Here is a 25,732-nt window from a genome sequence, read left to right as displayed (position 1 = left end):
GTAGTCCTTTATGTCTTGCATTTACTCTTTTCTTGCCTTCAGAATCAGTAAAAATGGATAGAGATTAGTTAGGATTTCTAGATAGGTTGAGTTTTCAATGGCAGAGGGTCAGGGGTGGGATTTGTATGCAATAGTAAGCAATTGCACCACTGCCACTACTACCACTACAAACAGAAACAGCAGTAGCAACATCAATGAGAATTATGAAAGCCCTTTTGAGTGCTTGACCTCTTTGACTTTTGATGACGATGATGAACTCAACCCATTTTATTTTCCAAATCTTGCTGCAAAGCCGAGAAACAACAATTGTTTACAAGAATTGCAAGATTCTTACAAGTCCTTTTCTCCTAGCTTCATCTCCAATATTGGTCTTCAAATAATAATAATAATAACAATAATAATAATAATAATAATAATAATAATAATAATCATCGTAGCTCCTCCATTTCTGATGTTGGGGTCATTTTTAGTGGCCAAAATCAACAACTTGCACAACAAAGTAAGGAAGAGCAGATGGGTTCCTATAACTGTTGCTCTTTTTTTATTTGGCAACTCCATTATTAATCCACACAAGCTCCACAGCACACTGCTTTCACATTTCTCTACTACGTTTGTAAGTGATACTCACAACGTGGCTTCATTGTAGGATTACTAGCTCTTGACTTTTGAGTCCATTCGCTGAGGAGCTGAGCAACAAATGAATGGCTGCTCTATCTACACTTCCGTGAGCAAAATGGCGAGCAATCACAGCCAACGTTTATTCTTTAGCTTCCTCGGCAACCCTCTACCTTTGTTGTTTTTTTCTTGGATTGGACTTTGTGCCGCATCCTGGCTGGGCATTGTTAGTATGCAATCCACTGCCACTGTTGTTGATTCTCTATCAATGTCGTTGTCGAACAATGCACTTGCCTAAATTCTTAAAACACATCGTGCTTTGATTGATTTCGTTCATGCTTGGTTAGCATTTTTGCTTTTTTGGTGTGCTTGCCAAACTTGCTAGCTTTTTTCCCATTAAAAAATAGCTCCGAGCAACCTTACCTGTGTTTACTTACGAATAATAAAAATTATTTTATTGAAAATACATGTTTTCTAATTCTCCTTTTTTTCCAAAAATTAAAAAACACAAAAATGATTATTTTTCTATATAAAAAGAAGTCTTATTTGATTGTTGAATATCTTAAAGAGTTATTTCTTTTAATATTTCAAATGAAATCAAACAAGATGTTTTTTATTTAAAAAAAAATGTATTTAATAAACATGCTTCCTTAATTCTCAGGAAAAAGCTCATTAGAATAAATAGAAAAACTAGAGATGTAAATTGAAATACTACTTTCTGAAAGTGAACACAACTTTTAATTCTTCAAGATTGACAACAAACTGTAGGTGCGAATCATGGGACAAAATGGTGGCAGAGATTCAAAGCAACAGATTGCTACCCTGTCTCCGAAAAACAAAACACTAAATTCTCTGAAGTTTGCTCCAATACTGTTTCATTCTTCCTGATCTTTTGGTTTTGTTGAGATTGATTCTCTTCGAGGACAGTGCTTCTTCCACTTCTTTTTGGGCATATCAATGAGCCAAGATGGAACCTCACAGCCTGAAGCAGTCATCACATTAGCTATGTTTCGCAAGTATGGAATATCATGTTCCGTGTAGAAAGTAATAGCTTCACCAATCCTCCCCGCTCTGCCCGACCGACCTATTTGATAAATCAAGAAAGTTTAGCAGCATTAGTTTTCTATTTGTCAACAAAAACACAATTCTTGTAAATGAATCAACAATTATTGCTTTTCTACAATTATGTGTTAAGAGCTCTTTGAATGCTAGAAATCCATAGGACTCAGAAATCAGAGGCGATTTAATTCCATATTATAACTAAAAACAATTACTTGAAAGAGATGTAAGGGACTATCACATGAAAATCATACAAAATCAGAATTAAAGACACTCAAGGCACAGTGACAGTGAGGAAATTAAGGAATCTTCTTAAAATAAATGACAGTTCAATGCCCAAGGCTAACAGATTGATAAATTGGATCAAAATGTCTTTCACTGTTATTGGTGCTCACAACATGGTTATGGCTTCTTCCATTTTTGTCGGACTTTAATGAACTTATATGCAATCACCTCACATATAGACATAGGAGTGTATCCAGAGGTTCAGAAACATACCAATCCTGTGAATGTATGAAGCAGCACAATCTGGGAAATCATAATTAATTACACACTTGACACCTTTGAAATCCATACCACGACCAAGCACATCAGTTGCGATCAAAACCCATGTCTTTCCAGCTCTGAAGTCATCGATTACACTCTCCCGCTGAGTTCAAGTGCAAAAGACTAGTGTAAAGTACTATAACTGCTAGGATAACTATGTAATAGGAATCTATAATATTAAATGCCACAAACAATGAAACAGATTCAGCAGAGTTCTGGAAGGCCCTGCAAGAGTGGGCACCAGGATCTTCCTTGATTTTCCTTCTTCACATTATTGATTACCAAAGAATGCAAGCTTGACCATATAAATGGAACTCTACCTGCTCCTGTGATAGATTTGAATGAATGACACCAACTCTAATGCTGTCAAATTTCAGCTCTCCATATAGTTCTTCTGCTCGCTCAATGCTTTGAACAAAGATCAACATTGGCGGATTCAGACTCTACTGCCAAGCATGAGATGCAGCAAAAATGATGAATTGATCAAGAAAATAAAAATCTATCATAACACTTGGAAGAAATAGCTTAACAAAGATAAGGCACAGTATAAAATAGGCAACAATAATCTGGCCAGGTACAATGCTAGGTTTAGATACTATATGGCATTTTTCACTGAAAATTCAAACTACATGAAATACAGTAAAACCTGCATTTTTCTGACAAGCAATATGCTTACAAATCTAAACAATCTCCAACTCATTAATATTTAGTTCACAATTAACCAAAACTTAAATACATTTCTCATCTTTTATCAAACAAAAGAACGGAGATAATGTCCATCTCAATAATATGTGAGATAGTATGCTAGATTCAGTTCAAATTTTGAACCCCCTATCTGAAGACAGAAACAAAACACAACGAAACTTGGATTATGCAATGAATAACTCCAGAATACACAAACAAATGCAATCCCTCCCACTTTTATGACTAGATGGCGTTGGCTCTGACTCCCTAGCTCCATCCTAATATTGACTTAACAAATTCAATATCAAGGGGGGAAAATTCAACCGCATGGATATCAGCAGCATAGCATACCTCTGCGAAGCTTTGACGAAGTGCAAGAAGCTTTCCTTCTTCACTTCCAGCAAAGATCAATTTTTGTTTGATAGATTCAGAAGCTGCATTCCTATTCAAATTTCAAATACACGATGCATGTCAAAGGAATTTGATTTACTCTATAATAAGAGGAAATCATCATACTTACTTGTCACCAACAATAACTCTAACAGCATCATGCATAACAGTGCGTGCAACATCCTCGACAAAACCAGGTAGGGTAGCACTAAACAGAGAACGTATTATCGATGGGTTAGAGCATGCTTTCACCACAGAATCAGTCTGCTCTAACAAGCTGCGCTCAAATAGCTTATCAGATTCATCGAGAACAAGATACTCAACCCTGCAAAGCAACATTTATGTGGTAAAGTGCCTCGATGCTAACATATTTGTTAAGATGTTGCTGGAATTGACAGTGCTTACAAATTAAGGTTAAAGTTGCCAATACATCTTTCTTTCTTAAAATAACCTAGAATCAGAGTAACATTTATATCTGGTTGACACAATCATAGATGTGCAATTCTGAAGAAAACAAAAGAAAAGCTCATCTTTGTTTCTTAAACCCAGTTCAAATATCTGGAGCATGTTCTCAGCATCCCAATCCACCTGGACCAATCTTACCCACCAAAAACAAAAGTTCACACTAATTTCTTAAAAGAATACGTAAAAATGCAAAAAACTATACCCATGTAAGCTATACTCTCCCCAACCAATTAGTATACAATAGAAGTGCTTTGAGGCTCTATATGGAGTAATACATCTTGCAGGGGTGTGCCAATCAGACTTGCTCATGGAATGGATGGGTTATTTCTTGAATGCTTCATTTTTCTTATTTCTATCAAGGTCCTTCTACGTAGGACAATCTCTAGTCCAACCTCCTGAACAGATATTTATCTATACAATAAAAGTACTAGTGGTGTAGGCCAACTCTAGATTTGTGTTCCGTGGAGGATTGCAGCAAGCTAGGTTTGAATATATAGGGATTTCGGAAGCAATTATAATATTTACTGTAGCATTGAATAGTAACCAGTATCATTGTAGCGAGAAAGAAAATATTGCTTAGAGAAATGTGGAAAGAAAGAACAGTCAATGCTAAGAGCATTAACTAAGTAATCTTAATATTCTAATTTCAAAAAATAAACTAAGATTCTTAGATAGTATTAATATTGCTAAGAGAAAATATTTCTTAGAGAAATGTGAAAAGAAAGAGCAGTCACCTGCTTAGGTCTATCTTCTTCTTCTTCTTGCAGATACATAACTGTAAACGACGAGGTGTTGATATAAGGATATCACAAGGTAGCTTTGTGAAATCAGTATTCCTCAAAAGCTCTTTGGTCATTAGCTTAATACGGAACTTACTTCCTTTAGCCATTTTCTTGCACTCCCTGGTTGTCTGAGCTGCTAACTCTCGTGTATGACACAAGATAACAGCTCTGATCCCATCCTTTGATGGTTGCTGCATATAGAACTTTGATCAGAAAAGCTCTAGGATCAGATTTCTCCCAGTAAAAAGAAGTAGTACCTTCAATTTCATGAGCATGGGATACACAAAAGCCAAAGTTTTCCCAGATCCAGTTGGCGCTTTTGCAAAGCATTCCCGACCCTGGAAAACAGTGATGAGAAAACAGTCAAAAGGATAGACAGTGATAATAAAAGATCTCTCAACAACACATTTCAAAGTTCTAATGGAAATTAGCACAGTTCTAACAGACACCTGTCATATTCTTTTTAACTAAATTTAAATGGGAAAAAAACATGAATGACAAAAGCATTGGTCATCATAAGATAGTCAAACAGAAGTCCGTACAGATAGGAGGACTGGAATAGCCTGCCTTTGAATTGGTGTTGGCTCCTTGAATCCAAGTTTTACCAAATTGTGCAATAAATATGACTCACATCCATATCTGCAAGTGAATCAAAGTAAATTTTCATCTACAGTTAGAGAATAGAAACAAATATATTCAAAAGTGACAAAAAGGGCAGAGAGGCAGACATGTTCGCGGTACTATTGAGAACTAATAAAGGGGAGCAAGGTGTCCTCTGAGAGACAATAAGACGTCTAAGATGATGGACCACACAAAAAATGTAAGATAAACACAACACCCTAGAATGACATTAACAACTACAACGATGACACTACCAGATATTGGAAGGCAACAATTGAAGAAGAAAAGAATTGCTTTTACGAATAAATTCCCAAAAAAAAAGTAATGTGGAACACAAAATACACTACAACAGTGTCATTTACCAAAGTAGCTAATCCCTGGCAACATGAAATCAAAATCATTGTTTATATATCCATCTACATTAAGACTACAAAATAAAGCTACAATACCACCTTGTGCTTAACTCTGCAAAACTTTGCAGAGGGGATGGAACGTTGTTTCCAGAGACATGGATGCCATACTTCTTCCTTAAACGTAAATCCCGCTAACCTCAACAAGAATTAAAGAAAAGGAAAATCACAAACACAGATTTCATAATGAACACAATTATAATACTAATAATAATGACATACAATGACAAGAACTATAATTTAAAAAAAAAAAGGACAAACCAACCTCATTTTGCCTATTTAATTCCTTCTGATTATTTTCCTCCTGTTCACTTCCTTCATCGGTCACCACCGGCACCGAATCTGAACCCTTAAACACACTGAACCCCTCCACCCTTTCTATATCCACCAAATCAATAAACAATCAACAAAGCCCAAAATCAGAAAAAGTCAAAACCTTTCCCTTTCAATTCACAATCCGAAACCCACAAAGAAAAATCAATAACCTGCTTTAGTTTTCCTCTTCCTCTTCTTATTGACAGAAGCTACCACTTTCTCTGCTTCAGTGTCTTCTCTTTTGAAGTAGCTCAAATCGTCCACTGGACCATCATCATTTCTTTGTTTTCTCTTCTAAATAAATTAAAATTGGATCACAAAATAAACATTAAAGGTTAAATCCCCAAAACCAAAAGCAGAATAAAAATAAATAAAGGTGTTACCTTAAAGCGGGAAAAATCACCGGCAAACCTCTTCTTATTGAATTTGATGCCAGTGAGTAAAAAGGAGGTGTCTTTCTCCATTTTTTGAAGCTTTTTTACGCTGAATTTTAAGATTGAGAAAGAGCAGGCAAATAGCAGCGGAGAGAGGTTTTTGCTCGTTTTAGGGGTTTAGGGTTTATTTCTCAGGCTGTCCCCGTCTGTGGCGATGGCTATTTTGTAATCGCCTTAAACGGCAACGTTGTTTAAAAACCCTAAGTTTTTTTTTTTTTGTCTTAAAATATGTATCAAATTAATTTTTAATGAGTTAATTATAATTTAATCCTTATAGTTTATCAAAATAAATAAATCCATCCCTGTAGTATCAAAAATGATTAAATAGTCCTTTTATAAGTGTTGATCATGCTTCATTGAATTGTATTTTGTTCCCAAAAAAACTACTTTCTTTTCTCATCAAATTTCCATCCTAACTATTTATTTTCTTATCATTGTTAATAAAAAAAAAAACCAAAGTAAACTTAAAAAGAACATGAAATAGACAGAATGATTAAGTCACAAATAAATATAAAAATATAGGGACTAACTAATAATTTTTTAAACCATGAGGACTAAGTAATTATTTTTGCTTAAACTATAGGTCAAACTTTAAAATTAAAAAACAAAATAGAAATAAGAGCAGATAATATGTGGTCTTGGTGAGGTGATGTGTCATTTATCATTGCCGGTTTTGGCTTCCCTAAATTCAAGTTCTTGGATATTTTCCTTAAAAAAACCTTAAACATGTCCTAAAAACCTTAAAAACCTAATTGAAATTGTAAAATCCATTTTAGTTCACCTGAAAGCTTAAAACTATCAAATCAAAATACAAATATAAATTATCAATCTAATTCTAGATTGGTATTTTCCATCCTATAATAGCTTAATAAAATAATTGATTAATTAGGACATGTTTAAAAATATAGTTATGATTATTTTTAAAAATATTTTTTATTTAAAGATATATCAAAATATTTTTTTATTTTTTAAAAATTATTTTTAAAATTAACAAATCAAAATGATTTAAAAATACTAAAAATATTAATTTAAAATAAAAAATAAAAAATAATTTTTTTAAAAAATTACTTTTAAAATATAAAAATAAATAAGACCTAAACTCTCGTCAAGAAAAGCTCAATTTTACCATGTTGACAAGAATTTTAGAGTTTTTCTTTCTCCTCACTAGTTCCTTTGTTTTTCTATGTTACTAGATCTAGGGAATAAAATGAAACAAAAAGGAAGTATAAGGGCTAAAGTGTTAAAAATATTTGGAATATCTAAAATATCCCAATAATAGAAGTACCAGTTTATAATGTAATTAATTTATTAATTTTTCAACTTTAATAGTTAGAATTAAATAGGTGGACTGTGTTATGCTGTAAATAACCTTTTAATAAATTAATAAATTTTAAATAAAAATAAATAAATCTATATCATCTTTTATCTTTGTCTTAAGAGTATTAAAAATCATGAATGAATCCCAGAGTTAGAAAAACAATTAACAAATTTCGCATACATTGGTCAAATACAACGTCGAGGAATAAAAGAAAAGGTCAGAACATGCAAGAAGTAGTGTGCTCAACTTGCTTCACTTACAGAGAATAATAATTTATTTATTTTGGTGTTTTAAAAATATTTTTAATAAAAATTAATTTTTTATGTTTTTTTACTTTAATTTTTATATATATTTTTATATTATTTTGATATGCTGTATTAAAAATATTTTTTAAAAAAATAAAAAATATTATTTTAATATATTTTTAAATAAAAATATTTTAAAAAATAATTATATTTAATCATATTTAAGTGATTTGCAAGCAAAATTACAACTTCGAATCTCTCGAAAAGAAAATTGGGAAGATAAGATAGGCAAATGGGTAGATATGCTTATTTTCAGAAGTGCATAATATAAATTTTATAATTTAAATTAATTTAATTTTTATAATTAAATATATAAATTTACAAATTAATTTAAATTAATTTAAATAGATTTAATATGTTGTTATTTAAATATTTATAAAAAATTTATATTAAAATGCTATTTTAAATTAAATTATCTTTTTATCATTTAAATTATTTTTATAGATGATATCGAATCAGTTCCAACATGTTTTAAAAAATCTCTTACCGGAGAGAAAATATCAGAAACAATGAACTAATTTTTCATATCTGACCTCGGCTGCCCAATTATCTATTATATATAAAAGACTCATAGGAAAAAGGGACCATGAGAAGGAACGAAATAAAAGATAAACGCTTGACCTACTGGAATTGTCACCCATCCATCCAAATTTCCCGATTCTTATACTCTGAGTACCTTGATGGATGTGTTTATCGTGGTTTAGAGTGAGAGAAGTGGAGGATGGCTGCTGCTGCTGCTCCAATGACCATAAAGATGAAGGCTTGTTGTGGTTATGGTGGCATCAAGGCCATGGAAATAAGATGGGCGACTAGAAAGGAATACAGCAGCAAAGTATCAACGAAGTTAAAACCAAGAATACCCATTTTCATATCCACAAACCCTTCTCACATAAACCCTCAAGAACTGAGAGACCTCTACGGCATCTGTAACCACTCCTGCCACAGGTTTCCAAAGATGGACAAGATGGGGAAACTAGTTGAGCCTGTTGACATCAAGAGACTAAGCGTTGCTCTTTCTCACAGTGCTCTCCTTGTCTCTGTCTTTTGCAATGAAGAAGATGTTTTGGCTAGTGATGATGATTGTGGAAATGAGAGTGAACCCAGTAAGGGAGAGACTCCTCCCGTGCTAGGTTTGGGAGATTTGTTGCACAGGGTGGTGCCTTTGCCTGTGGTTTCACCTTCCACTGGCATGTTAGTGGGATTTGGCCGTGCTGTTTCTGATCATGGATTGACTGCTTCCATCTTTGATGTCATGGTATGTGTGTGTGATCACTCCTTTTCCTCACTGTTTATCAATCCCAATTGAGATTCTTTTTGAGCTGCTAGTTATGTTAGAGGACGCAATCCATTGTTTCCAAGGGCCTTTCCCTTGTTCTGTGGTCTAGTAATTTGTCTGCTATGTATGAATTTGGGTAATTCTGGTCCAAAGCAGAATTCCTGTTCTTGATAATTATCTTTCCACAATCTTTGAACTATTTATTGCTGGATTGAAATCTTGAAGCCTTGTGAAGTTTCCATTTGTTTTGCAAATATATAGTCATTCAACTTGGTGCCTAGAAATCAATTTATATGGGAATATCGACAAATTAAATATACATTATATCATAGTCCATAAATTATTCCAGTTTGCACAAATATTATCGGCGAAAGCCGGATAGTTAACTTCACTTGTATTCATATAATTGAGTTTCAGTGCCTCCCAGGTTATTCCTTCATTACGAGGGATGGGAATTGGGACGATGATAGTTAAAAGGATCATTAGGTTAGTCAAAAACTCTCTCTATATTTACGTATAAAGTTTCAATGATTGATCTGCACTTCCATAAAGATTAGCCAGTTCATTAATTCTTACCAATCTCAAGGAAATCTATAAGTGGCTGCTGCTTGAAAGTTTGTTGATGTGCTGCTTCCATCAGTGGCAATGTTGCTTCAATACACTGCTCCTGTTGAAATGACTTTATTCTAGTCTCTGGCATCAAGTTCTATTGGCCTCTCCAGGATAATCTGATGTTCGATGACAGGAGTTTCAGATTTAGGAATCGAGAAATTATTCTCTTTAGAGTGGAAAAGACCTGTTGATGCAATTACCTGCATATCAGTTCTCTGGAACATCAAAAAGCACCTCAGTTTTAAAATTTAAATGTAGCAGCTTTTCTTTTTCTATCATGTTTTCCCTCGATCTGGAGCCTAACATTTACCTTTTTGTCTTCCAGAATACTCACAAGTAGAGATATTTATGACATTGCAGCCCTTTGCTCGGCCAATGAGAGGTAATTGTATGGAAGTCCCATATTAGCCACATACTTGGAATGGGTGTGAGAAAGATCTTTATGGTACTGCGTGTTCATATAAATTATCTCTCAAAGGCTTGTGTATCTACAAATGTATTTTAAAAAATGTCCAATTATTTTCCTTTTGACTTCAAATAAAAAATTAGCAAATGGAGAGGGAAATGGGTTGCAGAGACAGAGATAGGAATCACTCCCTCACCATGACAAGATTAAGCCCTTGAACGACATAGGCAAATCCAACTAGTTACCCACGGCTCAAATGTGGTTTTGAGAAATGGAATTGGGAGATAAAATAATCCCAGACTCAATTTATGCAGTCAGTTCTTTTGGCACAGTGGATATATATGAACTTGTAGAATTCCTGTTTGAGGATAAATGCATGATTTATTATTTTCCTTCTATGGTGTTCAGATACTTTGAACATATGCATGAAAACTTAGCCATTAACAATGGTTTGCCTAACCTATGTCAGGCTGTTCTTCAAAGCCTGTGGATTTGGAGATGACATAATGGGATCAACTACAATGATGTATACAAGGACTCTTTCAACTCACATTGAAGGTGATCAGATGTTTAAATATGCTGGTCGAAAACTTTTGCTGGTTCCGCCGCTACGTCAGTCTTCCTAGTCCTTGAAGAAGGCCAAATACTCGAGCATCAAACAGTCAGGCGGACCAAGTGTCAAGAGGGTTTGGGCCCGAGTGATTTCATTGAAAGAACGGCGATGTGCCGATATCGTTCACTCGATGAGGGCCAAATACTCGAGCATCAAACCGTCAGGCGGACCAAGTGTCAAGAAGGTTTGGGCCCGAGTGATTTCGTTGAAAGAATGGCGATGTGCCGATATCGTTCACTCGATGATGTCTGTACTGTGTACAAACGTGAAACTTTACTACAGCCGTTCATGTATGCTATTATTTATTTAATGAGGCACTGTTGATCCATTGACTATGAGCATATTTCAGACATGAGACTTGTTGATTTTCACCCCCCGGGACCACTTTGCATGCGGTTTCTTGTCAGACTCCGATTCTCGCTTAGCTGTGTTGCACTTTGTAGGAGAAAAAGATGCAAAAGATTACCCCTTAATTATGCTTAGGGATAGGAATCCTCTTCGGCAAAGTAAAGTAGCCTAAAAGATAATGCCCGACGGTTTCACTTTCTCCTTTCGAAAGCAGCTTTATCGAAATAAAGCCTTGATACAGGAAAAGTTCTCTAACCGTTAGTTGTCTTCTGCACTTGCTTGGCATGGGTAAAATTTGGGTTGAAGTTTGCTTGATATCTGCTCGAGGACTCCGGCGCACTTCCTCACTTTGGAAGCTTCAATGGTTTGCTGTTGGCTGGATTGATCCTAAGAACAAATATTGTACCAAGGTCGATGCCTCTGGAAATGCGAATCCCACATGGAAAACCAAGTTTGCTGCCTTGCTTGATGATTCAGACTTTCAAGATATGGCACTGCACGTTGAGGTATACAGCAGGGAGCCCATTTTTCTGAGAGAAAAACTTGAAGGGACTGCGACTGTAGTCCTCAAAGAATTCCTGGCAAAGTATAGCAACAGCAATGAGGCCTCAAGGCCAGGAACTGAAGAAGTAGGGAGCTATCAACTACGCAAAAGAAATTCCAGTAAACCTCAAGGATTTGTTGACGTTTCAATTCATATCTCCGAGGAAAGGGAACAGCCAAGTTCATACCCAGGTAATACTCTTGGGAGAAGTCTTTCTTAAACTCACCCTACTGAATTGTTAACTTCAGATTGTGCTCTAAGGACCAGTGTCTGTCTTTGTTACATTTTTATTTTGAGGGAGCATATTACAACCTGAATATTGATATAGAGCTTGGATTATCGTCTACAATCTTGTGGTTGAATTTTGGCATGCACTTGTTGAATTAAACTGCGTTACAGGCAACGACGGAGGGATTATGCTCATGGACCACAACAACAAGATTACACTACCTACTGAAGGGTCAGGGAAAGCCTTCCCTTCACAACTGCCTCTAGGTCCACTCCGACAACCGGAAAACCATTCATCAAGTGTGGCATACAATCATCCACTGCCGTACCCTGCAAATTATTCCAATCCATCAGTAGGTGGCCCAAGTTACCCACCAGCAGCTGGTCCAAGCTATCAACCATCTCGAACTCCTCCACCACCACCTCCCCCATCTAATGTTGGTTACCTGCCAACGTTTCTTCCAAACACAGATTATATAAATATGCCATCTTCGGTAGCAGCAGCTGGACCCCGAGGTCCACGACGTGGTTTGGCGATGGGAGTTGGTGCTGGAGCTCTGGCCGCCGGTGCTGTCATATTTGGTGATGACTTTATGTCAGGATTTGATAATCTGACTGGCTTACATGATCCTAGTCTTACAATAACAACAAATCCTCCTTTTTGATAGAAGGGGTTCCAGTTTCCTGTAATTGTGCTACAATGCTATCGAATTTGAATTGGTTGTCCCTTATTTTCTGCTTTATTTGTGAGTGTTCATTTCATTTTGATCCTGATACAGAGAACAAAAAAGTTTTCATTCAATTCTAGGAGAACTAATGATGATAGCCTGTTCTAGCCATCCACGTCACTAAAATCTTCTGATACGTTCCCACTTTTGATTAAATGCGCCTCGTGAGACAATATATGCAGTTATCCATTGTAAATAACATGCTCCTGAATATCATTGAAAAGAAATCCAAGCAAGAATTTCAAGTCACCAAGAGAGGCAAAAGGAATAAAAGCATGGTGTTAGAGTGTTAAATGTGCACGGGGTGCACACCTATATGGCATGACTAGGTTGTGGTAAGAATATCACTCTTAATTGTTTCCTCTGAGTTGAGGAATTGAATATTTTGATCAAGTCGAATCTGAATGCTACTTTTACCTAGCTTACAAGGTGTTCTCCTCTGAATCTACTATCAGCTTCTCAAATACATACAAGCTATGAGAAGAATGCCACAATTCTTGATTACTTCGAGACAAGAACCAGGTATAGCTCGTGAAAGTCCCTCGGCGTTCCAGGATGGAACAAGTTGCTCATTGTCACTCGTGATGATCAAAACTGGGAGTCAATTATCCGTCAGCAAAGACACCAGGGTCAGCATTTCATTCAACCTTTTAAAATCAATAATACAAGTCGCTCATTTTCACCCGTGATGATCAGAACTGGGAGTCCATTATCCGGCAGCAAAGACACAAGTATCAGCTTTTCATTCAACCTTTTAAAATCAATAATTAATGTGACAAAGCTGAAAGTATTTTCACGACTCAAAAAATGATGCTATACAACTGGACTCATTGGGAATCAAGAAGAAGACACCAAGAAATTCCAAGTAGAGATTTGGGTCTGCACGCAGTTGCGAATTCGGCAGCGCGGACCCATTTATTAATCTTCCACGCACCATTCCTCGGCCAGCTCTTCCTAAGCAATTCAGATTAGAATTTGGGGCCTGCATGCAGAAGCAAATTGGGCAGTGCAAGATTGCTAAAAAATGGCCAATCCATCCATATGCCTTTCATCTCACTGTCTTCATTTCTCACTCATTACTTCTTGATATATATTTTTCAAGATATGCCGTTACCCAAAGTTACACAGCTTTGAAAGGATAGACGTAAAGTAAGTGCAAGTACCGGGACATGAGTTGATAAATGTGTGGAAACATCCACCCTTGACGTCAATCCAAAAGCTGGTCTGTCGAAGGCAATAACTTTGGAACCAGTGACCTCAGCCAAAGGCTTCGTAGCCCGACTCCAAGAGTAGACAGAAGCTCCAGATCCAAGAAACAAGATCATAGGAAGACCAAGCTTCCAAGAATTATTATGAGGAACTTGAGAAAGAGTGTGGCTTTGTGATGAATCATTTGCCTGTGATTCTGCATCATATATCTTATGGTGTATCTGTAACCCTCTAAACTCACAGAAACAACTACCTGGATCAGCTAAAATTGAAGTTTATGATCAGCTAAAATTGAAGGGTATAATAATTTATCTTGATCTATACCAAATATTTTCTCCTTTGTTCTAGCATTCAAACACTGCTCTGGATACCGAATGAAAAATAGAAAAGATAACTAACAACTAGCCGAATATCTCAAAAAAACAAGAGCTATGTGTTGTGAGGTGTGCACGAGTAAGAAGCAGAAATTATAAGGTTTAATATGTTATTTGTTTTTGTGTTTTAAAAATATTTTTGAAAAAATTTAAATTTTTTTATTATTTTATTTTAAATTAATATTTTTTAATGTTTTAAAATTATTTTAATGAGTTAATATCAAAAATAATCTAAAAAAATAAAAAAATTATTTTAATATATTTTAAAAAAAATACTTTGAAAGCAACCGCAACCTTTAAATGTATTAAATTCCTAGAACATGGCTAACAAAATGATTTTTGTAATTATTTTTATTTAATTTAGGAACAATGTTTTTATTATTTATTTAATTTAATAAATTTTGATAATTTTATTTTTTCTATTTAACTTAGAAATTTTTAATTCCTTAGTACTTGGCCTGTATTTTGTTAAATTAATAGAAAAAAATATTTATTAATAAAATTATAAATTAAAATTTTTGTATGATGATACTATTTAGAAAATTTTTATATTAATTGTGATGATGTTTTCTAGATTAATTAGTACCAAAGTCTAAAAATTCCCAATGTTTAATATTATGTGCTGGCATAATTACACAATGATTCATAGTAGTTAATGTTCTGGAAAAGAACATAAAACAAGACGTAATGGATTTGGGGATGAGAAATTCCTTTTTAAAAAAATAACATTTAAGAATTGATGGTATATTATGTAGAGGTATATTTAAAATTATCCATGTCAGAGGTGAGCAACTTGGGGTATCATGGAGAGAGTGATTTTGAGCTTATAACTAACTTTGAAAATGTGTTTTAGAGAGAGTAAGGAGGTAGCCTATTGATTAGTACTTAAAAATGTATTTTTGGCATGACCAGGTTGTGGTAAGAATATCACTCTTAATTGTTTCCTCTGAGTTGAGGAATTGAATATTTTGATCAAGTCGAATCTGAATGCTACTTTTACCTAACTTACAAGGTGTTCTCCTCTGAATCTACTATCAGCTTCTCAAATACATACAAGCTATGAGAAGAATGCCACAATTCTTGATTACTTCGAGACAAGAACCAGGTATAGCTTGTGAAAGTGCCTCGGCGTTCCAGGATGGAACAAGTCGCTCATTGTCACTCGTGATGATCAAAACTGGGAGTCCATTATCCGTCGGCAAAGACACCAGGGTCAGCATTTCATTCAACCTTTTAAAATCAATAATACAAGTCGCTCATTTTCACCCGTGATGATCAGAACTGGGAGTCCATTATCCGTCAGCAAAGACACAAGTATCAGCTTTTCATTCAACCTTTTAAAATCAATAATTAATGTGACAAAGCTGAAAGTATTTTCACGACTCAAAAAACTGATGCTATACTCAGTGGGAATCAACAAGAAGACACCAAGAAATTCCAAGTAGAGAGATCCTCATTGAGAAAAAAGTCCCCCATTAAACCCATTTATTAATCTTCCATGCTCCATTCCTTGGCCAGCTCTTCCTAAGCAATTCAGATTAGAGATGAAGGAGCCTCGCTAGTTTGACTAAAAAATGGCCAATCCATCCAAATGCCTTTCGTCTCACTGTCTTCATTTCTCACTCATCACTTCTTAATATATATTTTTCAAGTTGTGCAGTTACCCAAAGTTACACTGTTTTGCAAGGATAGACGTAAGTTAGAGCAAGTACCGGGACATGAGTTGATAAATGTGTGGAAACATCCACCCTTGACGTCAATCCAAAAGCTGGTCTGTGGAAGGCAATAATAACTTTGGAACCAGTGACCTCAGCCAAAGGCTTCATAACTCGACTCCAAGAGTAGACAGAAGCTCCAAATCCAAGTAACAAGATCATAGGAAGACCAAGCTTCCAAGAATTATTATGAGGAACTTGAGAAAGAGTGTGGCTTTGTGATGAATCATTTGCCTGTGATTCTGCATCATATATCTTATGGTGTATCTGTAACCCTCTAAACTCACAGAAACAACTACCTGGATCAGCTAAAATTGAAGTTTATGATCAGCTAAAATTGAAGGGTATAATAATTTATCTTGATCTATACCAAATATTTTCTCCTTTGTTCTAGCATTCAAACACTGCTCTGGATACCGAATGAAAAATAGGAAAGATAACTAACAACTAGCCGAATATCTCAAAAAAACAAGAGCTATGTGTTGTGAGGTGTGCACGAGTAAGAAGCAGAAATTATAAGGTTTAAGATGTTTTTTGTTTTTGTGTTTTAAAAATATTTTTGAAAAAATTTAAAATTTTATTATTATTTTATTTTAAATTAATATTTTTTGATGTTTTTAAATTATTTTAATGAGTTAATATCAAAAATAATTCTTAAAAAATAATAAAAAAATATTTTAATATATTTTCAAATAAATTTTTTTTTAAAAACAATCACAACCATATTTTTAAATATATTAAATTCTTGAAACATGGCTAACAAAATGATTTTTGTAATTATTTTTATTTAATTTAGGAACAATGTTTTTATTATTTATTTAATTTAATAAATTTTGATAATTTTATTTTTTCTATTTAACTTAGAAATTTTTAATTCCTTAGTACTTGGCCTGTATTTTGTTAAATTAATAGAAAAAAATATTTATTAATAAAATTATAAATTAAAATTTTTGTATGATGATACTATTTAGAAAATTTTTATATTAATTGTGATGATGTTTTCTAGATTAATTAGTACCAAAGTCTAAAAATTCCCAATGTTTAATATTATGTGCTGGCATAATTACACAATGATTCATAGTAGTTAATGTTCTGGAAAAGAACATAAAACAAGACGTAATGGATTTGGGGATGAGAAATTCCTTTTTAAAAAAATAACATTTAAGAATTGATGGTATATTATGTAGAGGTATATTTAAAATTATCCATGTTAGTTGACAGAGGTGAGCAACTTGGGGTATCATGAAGAGAGTGATTTTGAGCTTTTAACTAACTTTGAAAATGTGTTTTAAAGAGAGTAAGGAGGTAGCCTATCGTGAGGGTGGATAAGATGTAAAATTGAGAATTTTGATAATTCTAGTTATTTTTAGATTGGATTCCATCATGATATTTTATTTTAATGATAATTATAATATTTAATTATAGCATACATAATAACAATAATGATGTTATTGATAAGTTATGATTGAATGAAAAGAGAACATTAAAAAAATAAATTTATCTAAGTTGTAAACCCTTTGCTTAAAACAAGGAAATTAATACTCAAGATAGAAGAAAAATTGTTATTGATGGGGATGAAAACTTTTAATAATTTAACTTAAGTTTTAGAGAAAATAAAGTAATAAATTAATATATAAATATTAACATAATGATGAATTGTGTAAATTTTTAAATTAGATATAATAATTATTTAAGGAAGTTTTTTTTATAAATTCAGTAGAAAAACATTGATATAATAATAATAGTAGTGATAGTGATGGTGATGGTGATGGTGATGGTAGTTGTTATAGTCGTGGTGTTAATGATGGTGGTGATAATGATGACGATGGTTATAGTAGTAGTAGTAATAATAATAATATAGTAGTAGTGGTAGTAGAGTGATATTCTAAGAAAAATAATGTTTAATTCTTATGATTGAAAAATATTGATCATCAATATAAACTCTTGTAAAGTAGTATTATTTTGACCAAAAATTAAGAATGGTGATAGTAGTAGCAGTAGTAGTAGTAATAATAATAATAATAATAAAGTGACATTCTAAGAAAAATAATATATGATTTTTACGTATGAAAAATATTGATCACCAGTATAAATACTTTATAAAATAGCATTGTTTTGACCAAAGGTAATTAAAACTTTATATAGCATTTGATGATGGTTATGAATGAGAGTCATCAATAAATTACTTTAAAAATAATGATGATATATGCAAATTTTGAATTTTTGATGTAAAATTATATATTATTTAGTTTTATAATATTAATTATATTTTTTAATCCAACCATTGGATTATGTTAAAAAATTTTGAGTAGTCTTTTGACTTATTGTTTTATCTTGGATTACAATTTTAATGTAATTAGATTTTTAAAAGACCTTGCAAAATTAATGATGGTCGGATAAAAATACAAAAAATAACACATGTACTCATTAATGAATTTTTTATAATTTTGTCTAAATCCAAATCTTCCCTGTTATTTTGATAGATAATTCCTAAGAAAGTATAGGGGACTTGACTTAATTGTATTTTCTTCTTCAAGTTAGTGTCTAATCTTCTAAAATATTAGGCTTAGAAAATGTGTAAGAGTGATTTCTATATATATATATATATATAAAAGACCAATTCAATATGGAAATCCTTAAGAGAAAATGGGTTTGAAGGGAAAAAATAGTAGATATAAAAAGGTTTTAAGTTTGAAGAAGGGAAAGAAGAATTTCAGGGAAATTACCATGAACTTATTAAATTATTAAATTAAGTAATGTTAGATAAGGTGAATAACTAATCTTCTGTCAACTTTACATTCTATTCATGTTTTGAAAGAGGAAATTATAAAGACAAGGAACAATATAAATAAATACTTGTGTTTGATCATTTGATTGAAATTATGAAAACAATGGAAATTTCTTTTATAAAATACTAAATAAATAAATAAGATAAATATTAATTGTTGATTTGTGATGTATTAAACATGAAATTGAGATATGAAAGTGTAAAAGTTTTAAGAGAGGGCTTAAATTGATGGTATGAAATTATCCTAACAATTATAAAATAAATTGATAATTGGTTATGTATGGATATTAATTGATAATCTGAGATTTATGGAAATTTCTATAATTAAATTTATGTTAGCAGTGTGAGTGTTAATTATTATTGTTTAGTATTAATTATTATTGTTTGGAGTGATTGCAGGAGAAGAGGTCAAAATAGGGCTTAACTTCTTTATATCTTTTATAATAGAAGTTTAATGTAATTCCCTCTATTTTTTTAATTATTTAAATTTTTATAATGCTAGAATGTTATATATATTTTGTATTATTATGTATCATAAAAAATATATTTATGTAAACATTGACTGCATGCATGATAAATATTGTTGTGTGAATATTACCAGTGAACTTGAAATATTAATATTGAGTGAATATTGTCATTTAGCAAAAAAATATTAATATTATGTGAATGCTACCTATAGATAAAAAAATAGTTTTATTATGTGAATTTAATTTGATTAATTAAAATATTTGCAGTTAATGACATCAATGAAATTATAATTAAAATAGTTAATTCGATTAGCTGATATATTTGAAATTAGTGATATCAATAAGGTTAAGGTTAATGATTAAAATATTTAATTTGATTAACTTATATATTTGAATTTATTAACATCAACAATGTTGATGATTAGAATATTTAATTTAACTAGTTATTTATAAAAAAGTTAGTAATATCAATGTAATTGATAACCATAGTATTAAATTAACTAAGTGTTATATAAAGAGTTAATGGTACTTTGGTACATGTCTATTATATTTTAATAAGGTATTTATAAAAAAATATAGCAATTGACATATTGATATTTTATGAATTTGCAAAAGAAGCCATTAAAGGACAAAATTTGAAAAGATAAATCAATAATTAAATTGATGAGATGAATGAATTTGAGTTAGGTACAAGATTGATAAGAATCTAGTTAATTTTTGAATTCTAGAAAGAAAACAAAGAAAGAAAGAAAATTTATGCAAAGAGCTTCAAATAAAAAAAAGTTCTAAAAGATAATATTAACATTTATTTTATATTTTATTTTATTTATTAAATATAATATATTATAAGTGTTCAATTATTTGTAACAGATACAACATAAATGAATCTGAAGAAATATATAGTGTATGAATATTTTATCATAGATTTTAGGTAGAATAGTAATTACTATATAATTTATAATTCTGATTGTAAATTAGAATTATAGATTTATGCTTGCTAAGTGATGTTATTTCTAGTTTGTATATAATAGCTAGTTAATGTTTATTTAATAAGTATAGCATGACTTTTAAAATTTAATGCAATTTTTTTATTTAGTTGTTTATTTATATTATGTTGAGTTAAATATTTATATTTATATGATATGTAAAAAAATTTCATTGAGATGATGTTGAGAGAATGAATTGTAATTCCAGAAAAATTAGATTAGTGATTGTGAAATGATTTTGAAAATATATAGATTTATATTGGTAACTTATTACCATTTAAGTAGAGGAAAACTTTACTAAAATTTTCAATAGAATATTTGATAAGATGACAAGGATTCAAATATGATATTCCAGCTAATCATAACCATACATATACATCTAAGTATAATATAAAATTACCTCTAAATTTCTCTTACAAGACAGTATAATATAAAATTATCTCTAAATTTCACTTACAAGACAATTGAAAAGATGAAAATTGTACAAAAAAAAAATTCATGGCTTTACATAAGCTATATTAATCATTTTAATTATAAATTTATTATCATCACAAAGATAAATTTGTGTTAAAGATTATATGACATGTTAATAAAATAAGTTTGAGATTTGTAATTCATTACTTTATAAATAATTTATTAACTGTTTTTTATGAAAATATTTACATAAAAGTAATGAAATTAATTTCTAAAATAATAATACATTTGAAACAAAAAAAAAGAAGGGTTGAAGAACTTTTATTAGATATCTACAAGAACAAGACAATAATAATTTGAACTCAAGGATAAATTATTTTTAACTTGAGAAATTTTAGAAAAAAATATTATGTATTTCTTTAATTATTTTTATTTTTTTTAATTTAAAATAATATATATATTTTTTCATATTTAGTTTACTATAAGTTTACAAGAGGGAAAAAGACTTGTAGGTGAGGTGAGCACATAAAACATCACAAAAAGACATTAAATGGTACCTCTGACCGACGACAAGTCGTTTAACTCATTCGGAACTTACCTTATAGCTAGCAAGAGTGGAGAAGCAAGAACGAAGATGAAAGATTGAAAGAGGAAAAAAAAAATATATATATATGGAGGCTTTGGTGTGCAAGAAACTAGGTGATCCAACATCATTGAAATCATCAATATCAGAGGCAGATAATGATTCCCCAATAATTCTAAGCAAAACCCATCCTATCCCACAACTTAAATCACCCACATCAGTTAGAGTTAGAGTTAAAGCTACAAGCTTGAACTATGCAAATTACCTGCAAATTTTAGGCAAGTATCAAGAGAAACCTCCTCTTCCTTTCATTCCTGGCTCTGATTATTCTGGCATCGTTGATGCTGTGGGTTCTGGTGTCTCACTTTTAAAGATCGGTGACCGTGTTTGTTCCTTTGCTGCGCTTGGTTCCTTTGCTGAATTCATTGTTGCTGACCAGGCTGAATTGTGAGTTATAAAGTGATTGAACATTAATTTCTTTGATTTTTGTGTTTGATAGTTGTTAATGGAGATGTGTTTTGTTTGATTTTGATACTTGTAAAGGTTTAAAGTGCCAGATGGGTGTGATTTGGTTGCTGCTGGTGCATTACCTGTGGCTTTTGGCACCTCGCATGTTGCACTTGTTCATAGAGCTCAATTGACTTCTGGTCAGGTGGGTACTGCACAAGTTGTTTTTTGTTCATTTCCATCCATGTCTATGTGTTTTGAGTTTATAACGATGATTGCCAGCGTACTCAATCTGGAAGTGTTTTCTAAGGCGATGTATGGGATTTTTTGTAGGTGTTGTTGGTTCTTGGTGCAGCTGGAGGGGTTGGTCTTTCTGCTGTTCAAATTGGCAAGGTTTGTGGGGCTGTTGTTATTGCAGTTGCAAGGTACTTACATTGCTTTTGTACTCCTTCAGATATCATTTATGACAATCATTCCTTTTGATTGTTGTTGTTTTGGTGATGCCTTTAGTTTTAAGTATTTTATTTTAATTTTAAGAAGTAGAACCATTTTGGGGTTGTATCCCTGGTTTTGACTATGGCAGGGGAGATGAAAAGGTGCAGTTTTTGAAGTCATTGGGAGTGGACCATGTAGTGGACTCGAGCAAAGAGAGTGTCATTGCAAGTGTCAAGGACTTCCTTAAAGCAAGGAAGCTCAAAGGGGTAGATGTTTTGTATGATCCTGTTGGAGGCAAACTTACTAAAGAGAGCATGAAGTTGTTGAATTGGGGTGCTCAGATCTTGGTTATTGGTTTTGCTAGTGGGGATGTACCTGTCATCCCTGCAAATATTGCTCTTGTCAAGGTACTTGTTTCATTTTCCTAATACTTGGATTTCCTAATATCAATTCTTGCAATTTTTCGCTCCTTATGGTAAACCAAATCACCTATAAAGATGCTATGTGAGATTCAAAATTAATATTGAAAGAAAGGAACAAGATTAGATAACAGTAAAGGAGAGTTGGTTCATGACCAAACAGTTCAGAAGAACTATCCAACTTGTGTTTATTTACAATGTGTCATCGTTTTGCACTTCGAGTGGGTCAAGAGACATGGCCATGAGTCACAAGATTGACTGCATATTCCTCTTTTTCCTTTTTTTTTTTTTTTCTTGTGAGTATGCTACATAACTATTACTCTAGAATCTCTTTGAACATGAAGAATATCACTCTAGATATTATCTAGAAAAAACTCAGGTCTAGTTTCAAGGAGTATTGGTGGTGTATGCGAACAGAGGGAATGGTGTTGCATGTATTCAAGTAGCACCTGCTTTAAATCCTCAACTGTTTCAAAAATATATAGAAGTATTTGAGAAGCTTGGACGACATTAGTCAGTGCAGAACTACGCTGAATACCAATTTTAATAAAATTAGCAGTTTTACTACTGAAGCACTCCAAATTGGGCTATTTTCCTTTCAGCAGGTCTTTATCCTACCATTGTTTATATGATTGCACAATACAAATTATTCATGATGATATTATCAAGTTTTTAAATGTCCTCTTCTTCTCTTTTTTTTTTTCCAGAACTGGACTGTGCATGGACTTTATTGGGGCAGCTATAAAATACATCGACCTGTTGTGCTTGAAGATTCAATCCGGGAGCTGCTTTCCTGGGTGGCAAAGGGCTGGATTACCATCCACATTTCTCACACTTACAGTTTATCAGAGGTCCAGAACTCCCTCTCTCTCTCTCTAATTAACTGAGCAAAATTTTAGCTTGAAGATGGTTTACCATTATGATTCACTGAACTAAATTAAACATTCTGAGCTCAATTCTCCTACAAATTGAGCTGGTAAAGGCATACCAAAGTTCCTTATGGTTAAGCAGCTTTCCAAGAACCAAGCAAATCCTATACGCATGATCATGTCCTATGTAATCAATGCCAAAACTCTAATAGATTTACATTCCAAATTTCTACTGCTGTACATAGGTCACTCATGGTCATGTAACAGCATTTCCTGAATGAAGGACTTGGTTTGTGATAATATCTTCGTTTGGTCCAACATATGAATCTACCAACAAGAAGTCATCAACCAATCCAAGCATGGATGTACAGATCATTTAATGACATCTGTCTAACCCAACAGTGAGTTCGTAGTCTAGCAGGTGTTAGATTCATGCATTGTCAGGTTCAATTCACAACTTGTTTGACTTCTTTTCCTGTTTGGGATCTGATGAAAAGAAATTAATCAACCTCTGAAGCACCAAGCACAACTATTTCACTGCAATAAGTTCTTTTTTCCTTTTATTTGGGTAAATCATAAATGATAAAAACAAGGAGTTCAAGCTTATCATTCCACCTTGCATTGAAAATTCGGCAAGTTTATTGGTAGACTTGGTATGTGCATTATATTGACAGACGTTTTGGTTTCTAGTCTTCATAAATCATGGATTTTCCACCATGCAAACAATGGTGTATTATTCAGTGACAATGTTGGTGTTTTGCCTTTGACAGGCCAGTCTCGCGTTTGCCGCCATTAAAGATAGGAAGGCAATTGGGAAGGTGATGATTGCTATTGATGATGAAAGAAGTGTAAAATCTAAGCTTTAAGTCAATCAGGATTCAGATGGGATGGAATGCAGAATATATTCTTTTTCGCAGACTCTCCTTTTAAGTTACCCGTCAAGCAATTTTCTCATTTCTGTTTGATACAATTGCTTTACTTGTCAATAAGGTAATTATCATGTAGTAGTTGTTGAAAAATGCCAAATAAGAGAACTATTATACCGAAAGAAAAATAAAATAAAAATTGCAGATGAATATTGGTGAAATTGCATAAGCTTTCTTCCTGCATATTCACTATGTCCAGTGTTGTGTGTTTGATAATGTGACGTGAGATATTTTTTAAAAGTATTTTTTTTTGTATGAAAATATATTAAAATAATTTGTTTATATTTATTTATTTATTTTTGGTAATAGCATATAATCATTAGAAAACCTTAAAAAATTATTAAAATTTAATGTGTTTTCATATCAAACACTTCTAAAACGTACGAAGTTTTAAGCTCAAAAACTGTAAAGACCGTTCATCTTTTTTAACGCAGTCGGCTGGAAATAATCACAACTGGAGCGATCCTATTGCAGTTCCCTGTACTGCTTGCTGTACCTATGGGGCCATCACAATGCTATTGTGAATGAATAATTGTTTCTTGTCTTGCATAAAAAGGATAAAAGGTTGAAGTTACGAAGAGGATATATATTTCCTTGTTACAAGGCACTGGCAACCATGTAATCACCAGTTATAGCTGAGGAATTATAATTATCAGAAATAAGTAATGATTTTTTTTTCTTTTTTCATACAACAGCAAATAGCCATTACTTTTTGCTTGAGAAACACAATTAGGAATGCAATGACAAAAATCTGTAAAGCCTAAGTTCGGAAAATTAAACGAAGTAATTGCTAGGATATGAAAAAACCTGAATAATTTTTACCATGTTATTTTTTTGTAAAATCTTAATAGTTTATTAGATTTCATGTTGAATTCATCAAATAACTTCCCAATTATACAACAAAGTAAGAAAAATTAATTGGAAACACCAGGCATGGAAACCAAAATTGATAATGGAGAACACTGCAAGTGGTTGTTGGATTGTATTACAATTGTAAGGTCCCCTTCATGGTACTCGTATCTTTCGAAGGTCTTATAGAATTGTACTCCCATGAAATATTCTTTCTTTTCTTATATAAATAAACCCCATGCTGTTGCGTGGGTTGTTTCTGTGCTACTGTTTTTTCTTTTCCTTTAGTTTTAGTATTGGTTTTGCTGTTCCCCTTTCGTAGCAAACATCCTGTCTTGTGTCTTCTACGGATTCCTCAAACGTTGAAAGGGCTCAAGATCGAAGAAGGATACAACAAGGTGTGGCTTCTAGCTTCCTCTATAGCATCGTGTCAGACAATCTATCAAGACTAAGTGTCAAGACCCTCGTCAGATTCAAGTCGGTCTGCAAGTTATAATAATGCGTGATTCCCAACCCTGGTTTCCAAGCCTTGCATCACAATAGATCGTGCAG

General features: G+C 32.6%; 5 protein-coding genes across 6 annotated transcripts; 3 read left to right on the top strand and 2 right to left on the bottom strand.

Moving 5' to 3' along the window:
* Nucleotides 1-1,297: 1,297 nt before the first annotated feature.
* LOC105107321 (DEAD-box ATP-dependent RNA helicase 57-like) lies at nt 1,298-6,488 on the bottom strand. The gene is made up of 12 exons (XM_011001208.1): nt 6,271-6,488; nt 6,058-6,181; nt 5,838-5,950; nt 5,615-5,706; nt 5,084-5,180; nt 4,799-4,879; nt 4,494-4,732; nt 3,425-3,619; nt 3,256-3,346; nt 2,541-2,663; nt 2,173-2,323; nt 1,298-1,699 (listed from the first exon to the last, which is right to left on the bottom strand). The coding sequence occupies exons 1-12, from the start codon at nt 6,349-6,351 to the stop codon at nt 1,491-1,493; spliced, it is 1,596 nt and encodes a 531-aa protein (XP_010999510.1). The 5' UTR covers nt 6,352-6,488; the 3' UTR covers nt 1,298-1,490.
* Nucleotides 6,489-8,523: 2,035 nt separating this feature from the next.
* On the top strand, nt 8,524-10,990 carry LOC105107319 (Acyl-CoA N-acyltransferases (NAT) superfamily protein). 2 transcript variants are annotated; one of them, XM_011001205.1, is made up of 5 exons: nt 8,524-9,199; nt 9,648-9,706; nt 10,158-10,214; nt 10,708-10,869; nt 10,919-10,990. In XM_011001205.1, the coding sequence occupies exons 1-4, from the start codon at nt 8,666-8,668 to the stop codon at nt 10,862-10,864; spliced, it is 807 nt and encodes a 268-aa protein (XP_010999507.1). In that variant the 5' UTR covers nt 8,524-8,665; the 3' UTR covers nt 10,865-10,869; nt 10,919-10,990. The 2 variants fall into 2 exon arrangements, with proteins under 2 accessions (XP_010999507.1, XP_010999506.1); XM_011001204.1 differs by having other exon boundaries at nt 10,708-10,983.
* Nucleotides 10,984-12,773, top strand: LOC105107320 (Calcium-dependent lipid-binding (CaLB domain) family protein). Its single transcript, XM_011001206.1, has 2 exons — nt 10,984-11,934; nt 12,143-12,773. The coding sequence occupies exons 1-2, from the start codon at nt 11,484-11,486 to the stop codon at nt 12,634-12,636; spliced, it is 945 nt and encodes a 314-aa protein (XP_010999508.1). The 5' UTR covers nt 10,984-11,483; the 3' UTR covers nt 12,637-12,773.
* A 2,543-nt stretch (nt 12,774-15,316) lies between these two features.
* Nucleotides 15,317-16,285, bottom strand: LOC105107318 (uncharacterized). The gene is made up of 3 exons (XM_011001203.1): nt 15,995-16,285; nt 15,617-15,684; nt 15,317-15,512 (listed from the first exon to the last, which is right to left on the bottom strand). The coding sequence occupies exons 1-3, from the start codon at nt 16,157-16,159 to the stop codon at nt 15,317-15,319; spliced, it is 429 nt and encodes a 142-aa protein (XP_010999505.1). The 5' UTR covers nt 16,160-16,285.
* A 4,959-nt stretch (nt 16,286-21,244) lies between these two features.
* On the top strand, nt 21,245-24,492 carry LOC105107316 (quinone oxidoreductase-like protein 2 homolog). The gene is made up of 6 exons (XM_011001201.1): nt 21,245-21,682; nt 21,779-21,887; nt 22,016-22,107; nt 22,266-22,524; nt 23,244-23,387; nt 24,176-24,492. Exons 1-6 carry the CDS (start codon nt 21,324-21,326, stop codon nt 24,269-24,271), a joined length of 1,059 nt encoding a protein of 352 aa, XP_010999503.1. The 5' UTR covers nt 21,245-21,323; the 3' UTR covers nt 24,272-24,492.
* Nucleotides 24,493-25,732: the final 1,240 nt, after the last annotated feature.

The sequence above is a fragment of the Populus euphratica genome, unplaced genomic scaffold (genome assembly GCF_000495115.2).
Source record: "Populus euphratica unplaced genomic scaffold, PopEup_1.0 scaffold309.1, whole genome shotgun sequence".
Taxonomy (NCBI): domain Eukaryota; kingdom Viridiplantae; phylum Streptophyta; class Magnoliopsida; order Malpighiales; family Salicaceae; genus Populus; species Populus euphratica.
This window is presented reverse-complemented; position numbering and strand designations above follow the sequence as displayed.

Bases quoted from the DNA above. Each gene is read 5' to 3' on its own strand.
- LOC105107321 (XM_011001208.1), bottom strand. From the start codon at position 6,351: ATGGAGAAAGACACCTCCTTTTTACTCACTGGCATCAAATTCAATAAG. The intron at 6,182-6,270 runs GTAACACCTTTA...TAATTTATTTAG, and splicing joins GTGATTTTTCCCGCTTTAAG to AAGAGAAAACAAAGAAATGA. The intron at 1,700-2,172 runs GTATGTTTCTGA...TTTATCAAATAG, and splicing joins TTCATACATTCACAGGATTG to GTCGGTCGGGCAGAGCGGGG.
- LOC105107319 (XM_011001205.1), top strand. From the start codon at position 8,666: ATGGCTGCTGCTGCTGCTCCAATGACCATAAAGATGAAGGCTTGTTGT. The intron at 9,707-10,157 runs GTTAGTCAAAAA...TTTGTCTTCCAG, and splicing joins ATAGTTAAAAGGATCATTAG to AATACTCACAAGTAGAGATA. The intron at 10,215-10,707 runs GTAATTGTATGG...AACCTATGTCAG, and splicing joins CTTTGCTCGGCCAATGAGAG to GCTGTTCTTCAAAGCCTGTG.
- LOC105107320 (XM_011001206.1), top strand. From the start codon at position 11,484: ATGGGTAAAATTTGGGTTGAAGTTTGCTTGATATCTGCTCGAGGACTC. The intron at 11,935-12,142 runs GTAATACTCTTG...ACTGCGTTACAG, and splicing joins ACAGCCAAGTTCATACCCAG to GCAACGACGGAGGGATTATG.
- LOC105107318 (XM_011001203.1), bottom strand. From the start codon at position 16,159: ATGATCTTGTTACTTGGATTTGGAGCTTCTGTCTACTCTTGGAGTCGA. The intron at 15,685-15,994 runs GTACTTGCTCTA...ATTCCCACTGAG, and splicing joins ATTTATCAACTCATGTCCCG to TATAGCATCAGTTTTTTGAG. The intron at 15,513-15,616 runs GTTGAATGAAAA...TGATTTTAAAAG, and splicing joins TTAATTATTGATTTTAAAAG to GTTGAATGAAATGCTGACCC.
- LOC105107316 (XM_011001201.1), top strand. From the start codon at position 21,324: ATGGAGGCTTTGGTGTGCAAGAAACTAGGTGATCCAACATCATTGAAA. The intron at 22,525-23,243 runs GTACTTGTTTCA...TTTTTTTTCCAG, and splicing joins CAAATATTGCTCTTGTCAAG to AACTGGACTGTGCATGGACT. The intron at 23,388-24,175 runs GTCCAGAACTCC...TGCCTTTGACAG, and splicing joins ACACTTACAGTTTATCAGAG to GCCAGTCTCGCGTTTGCCGC.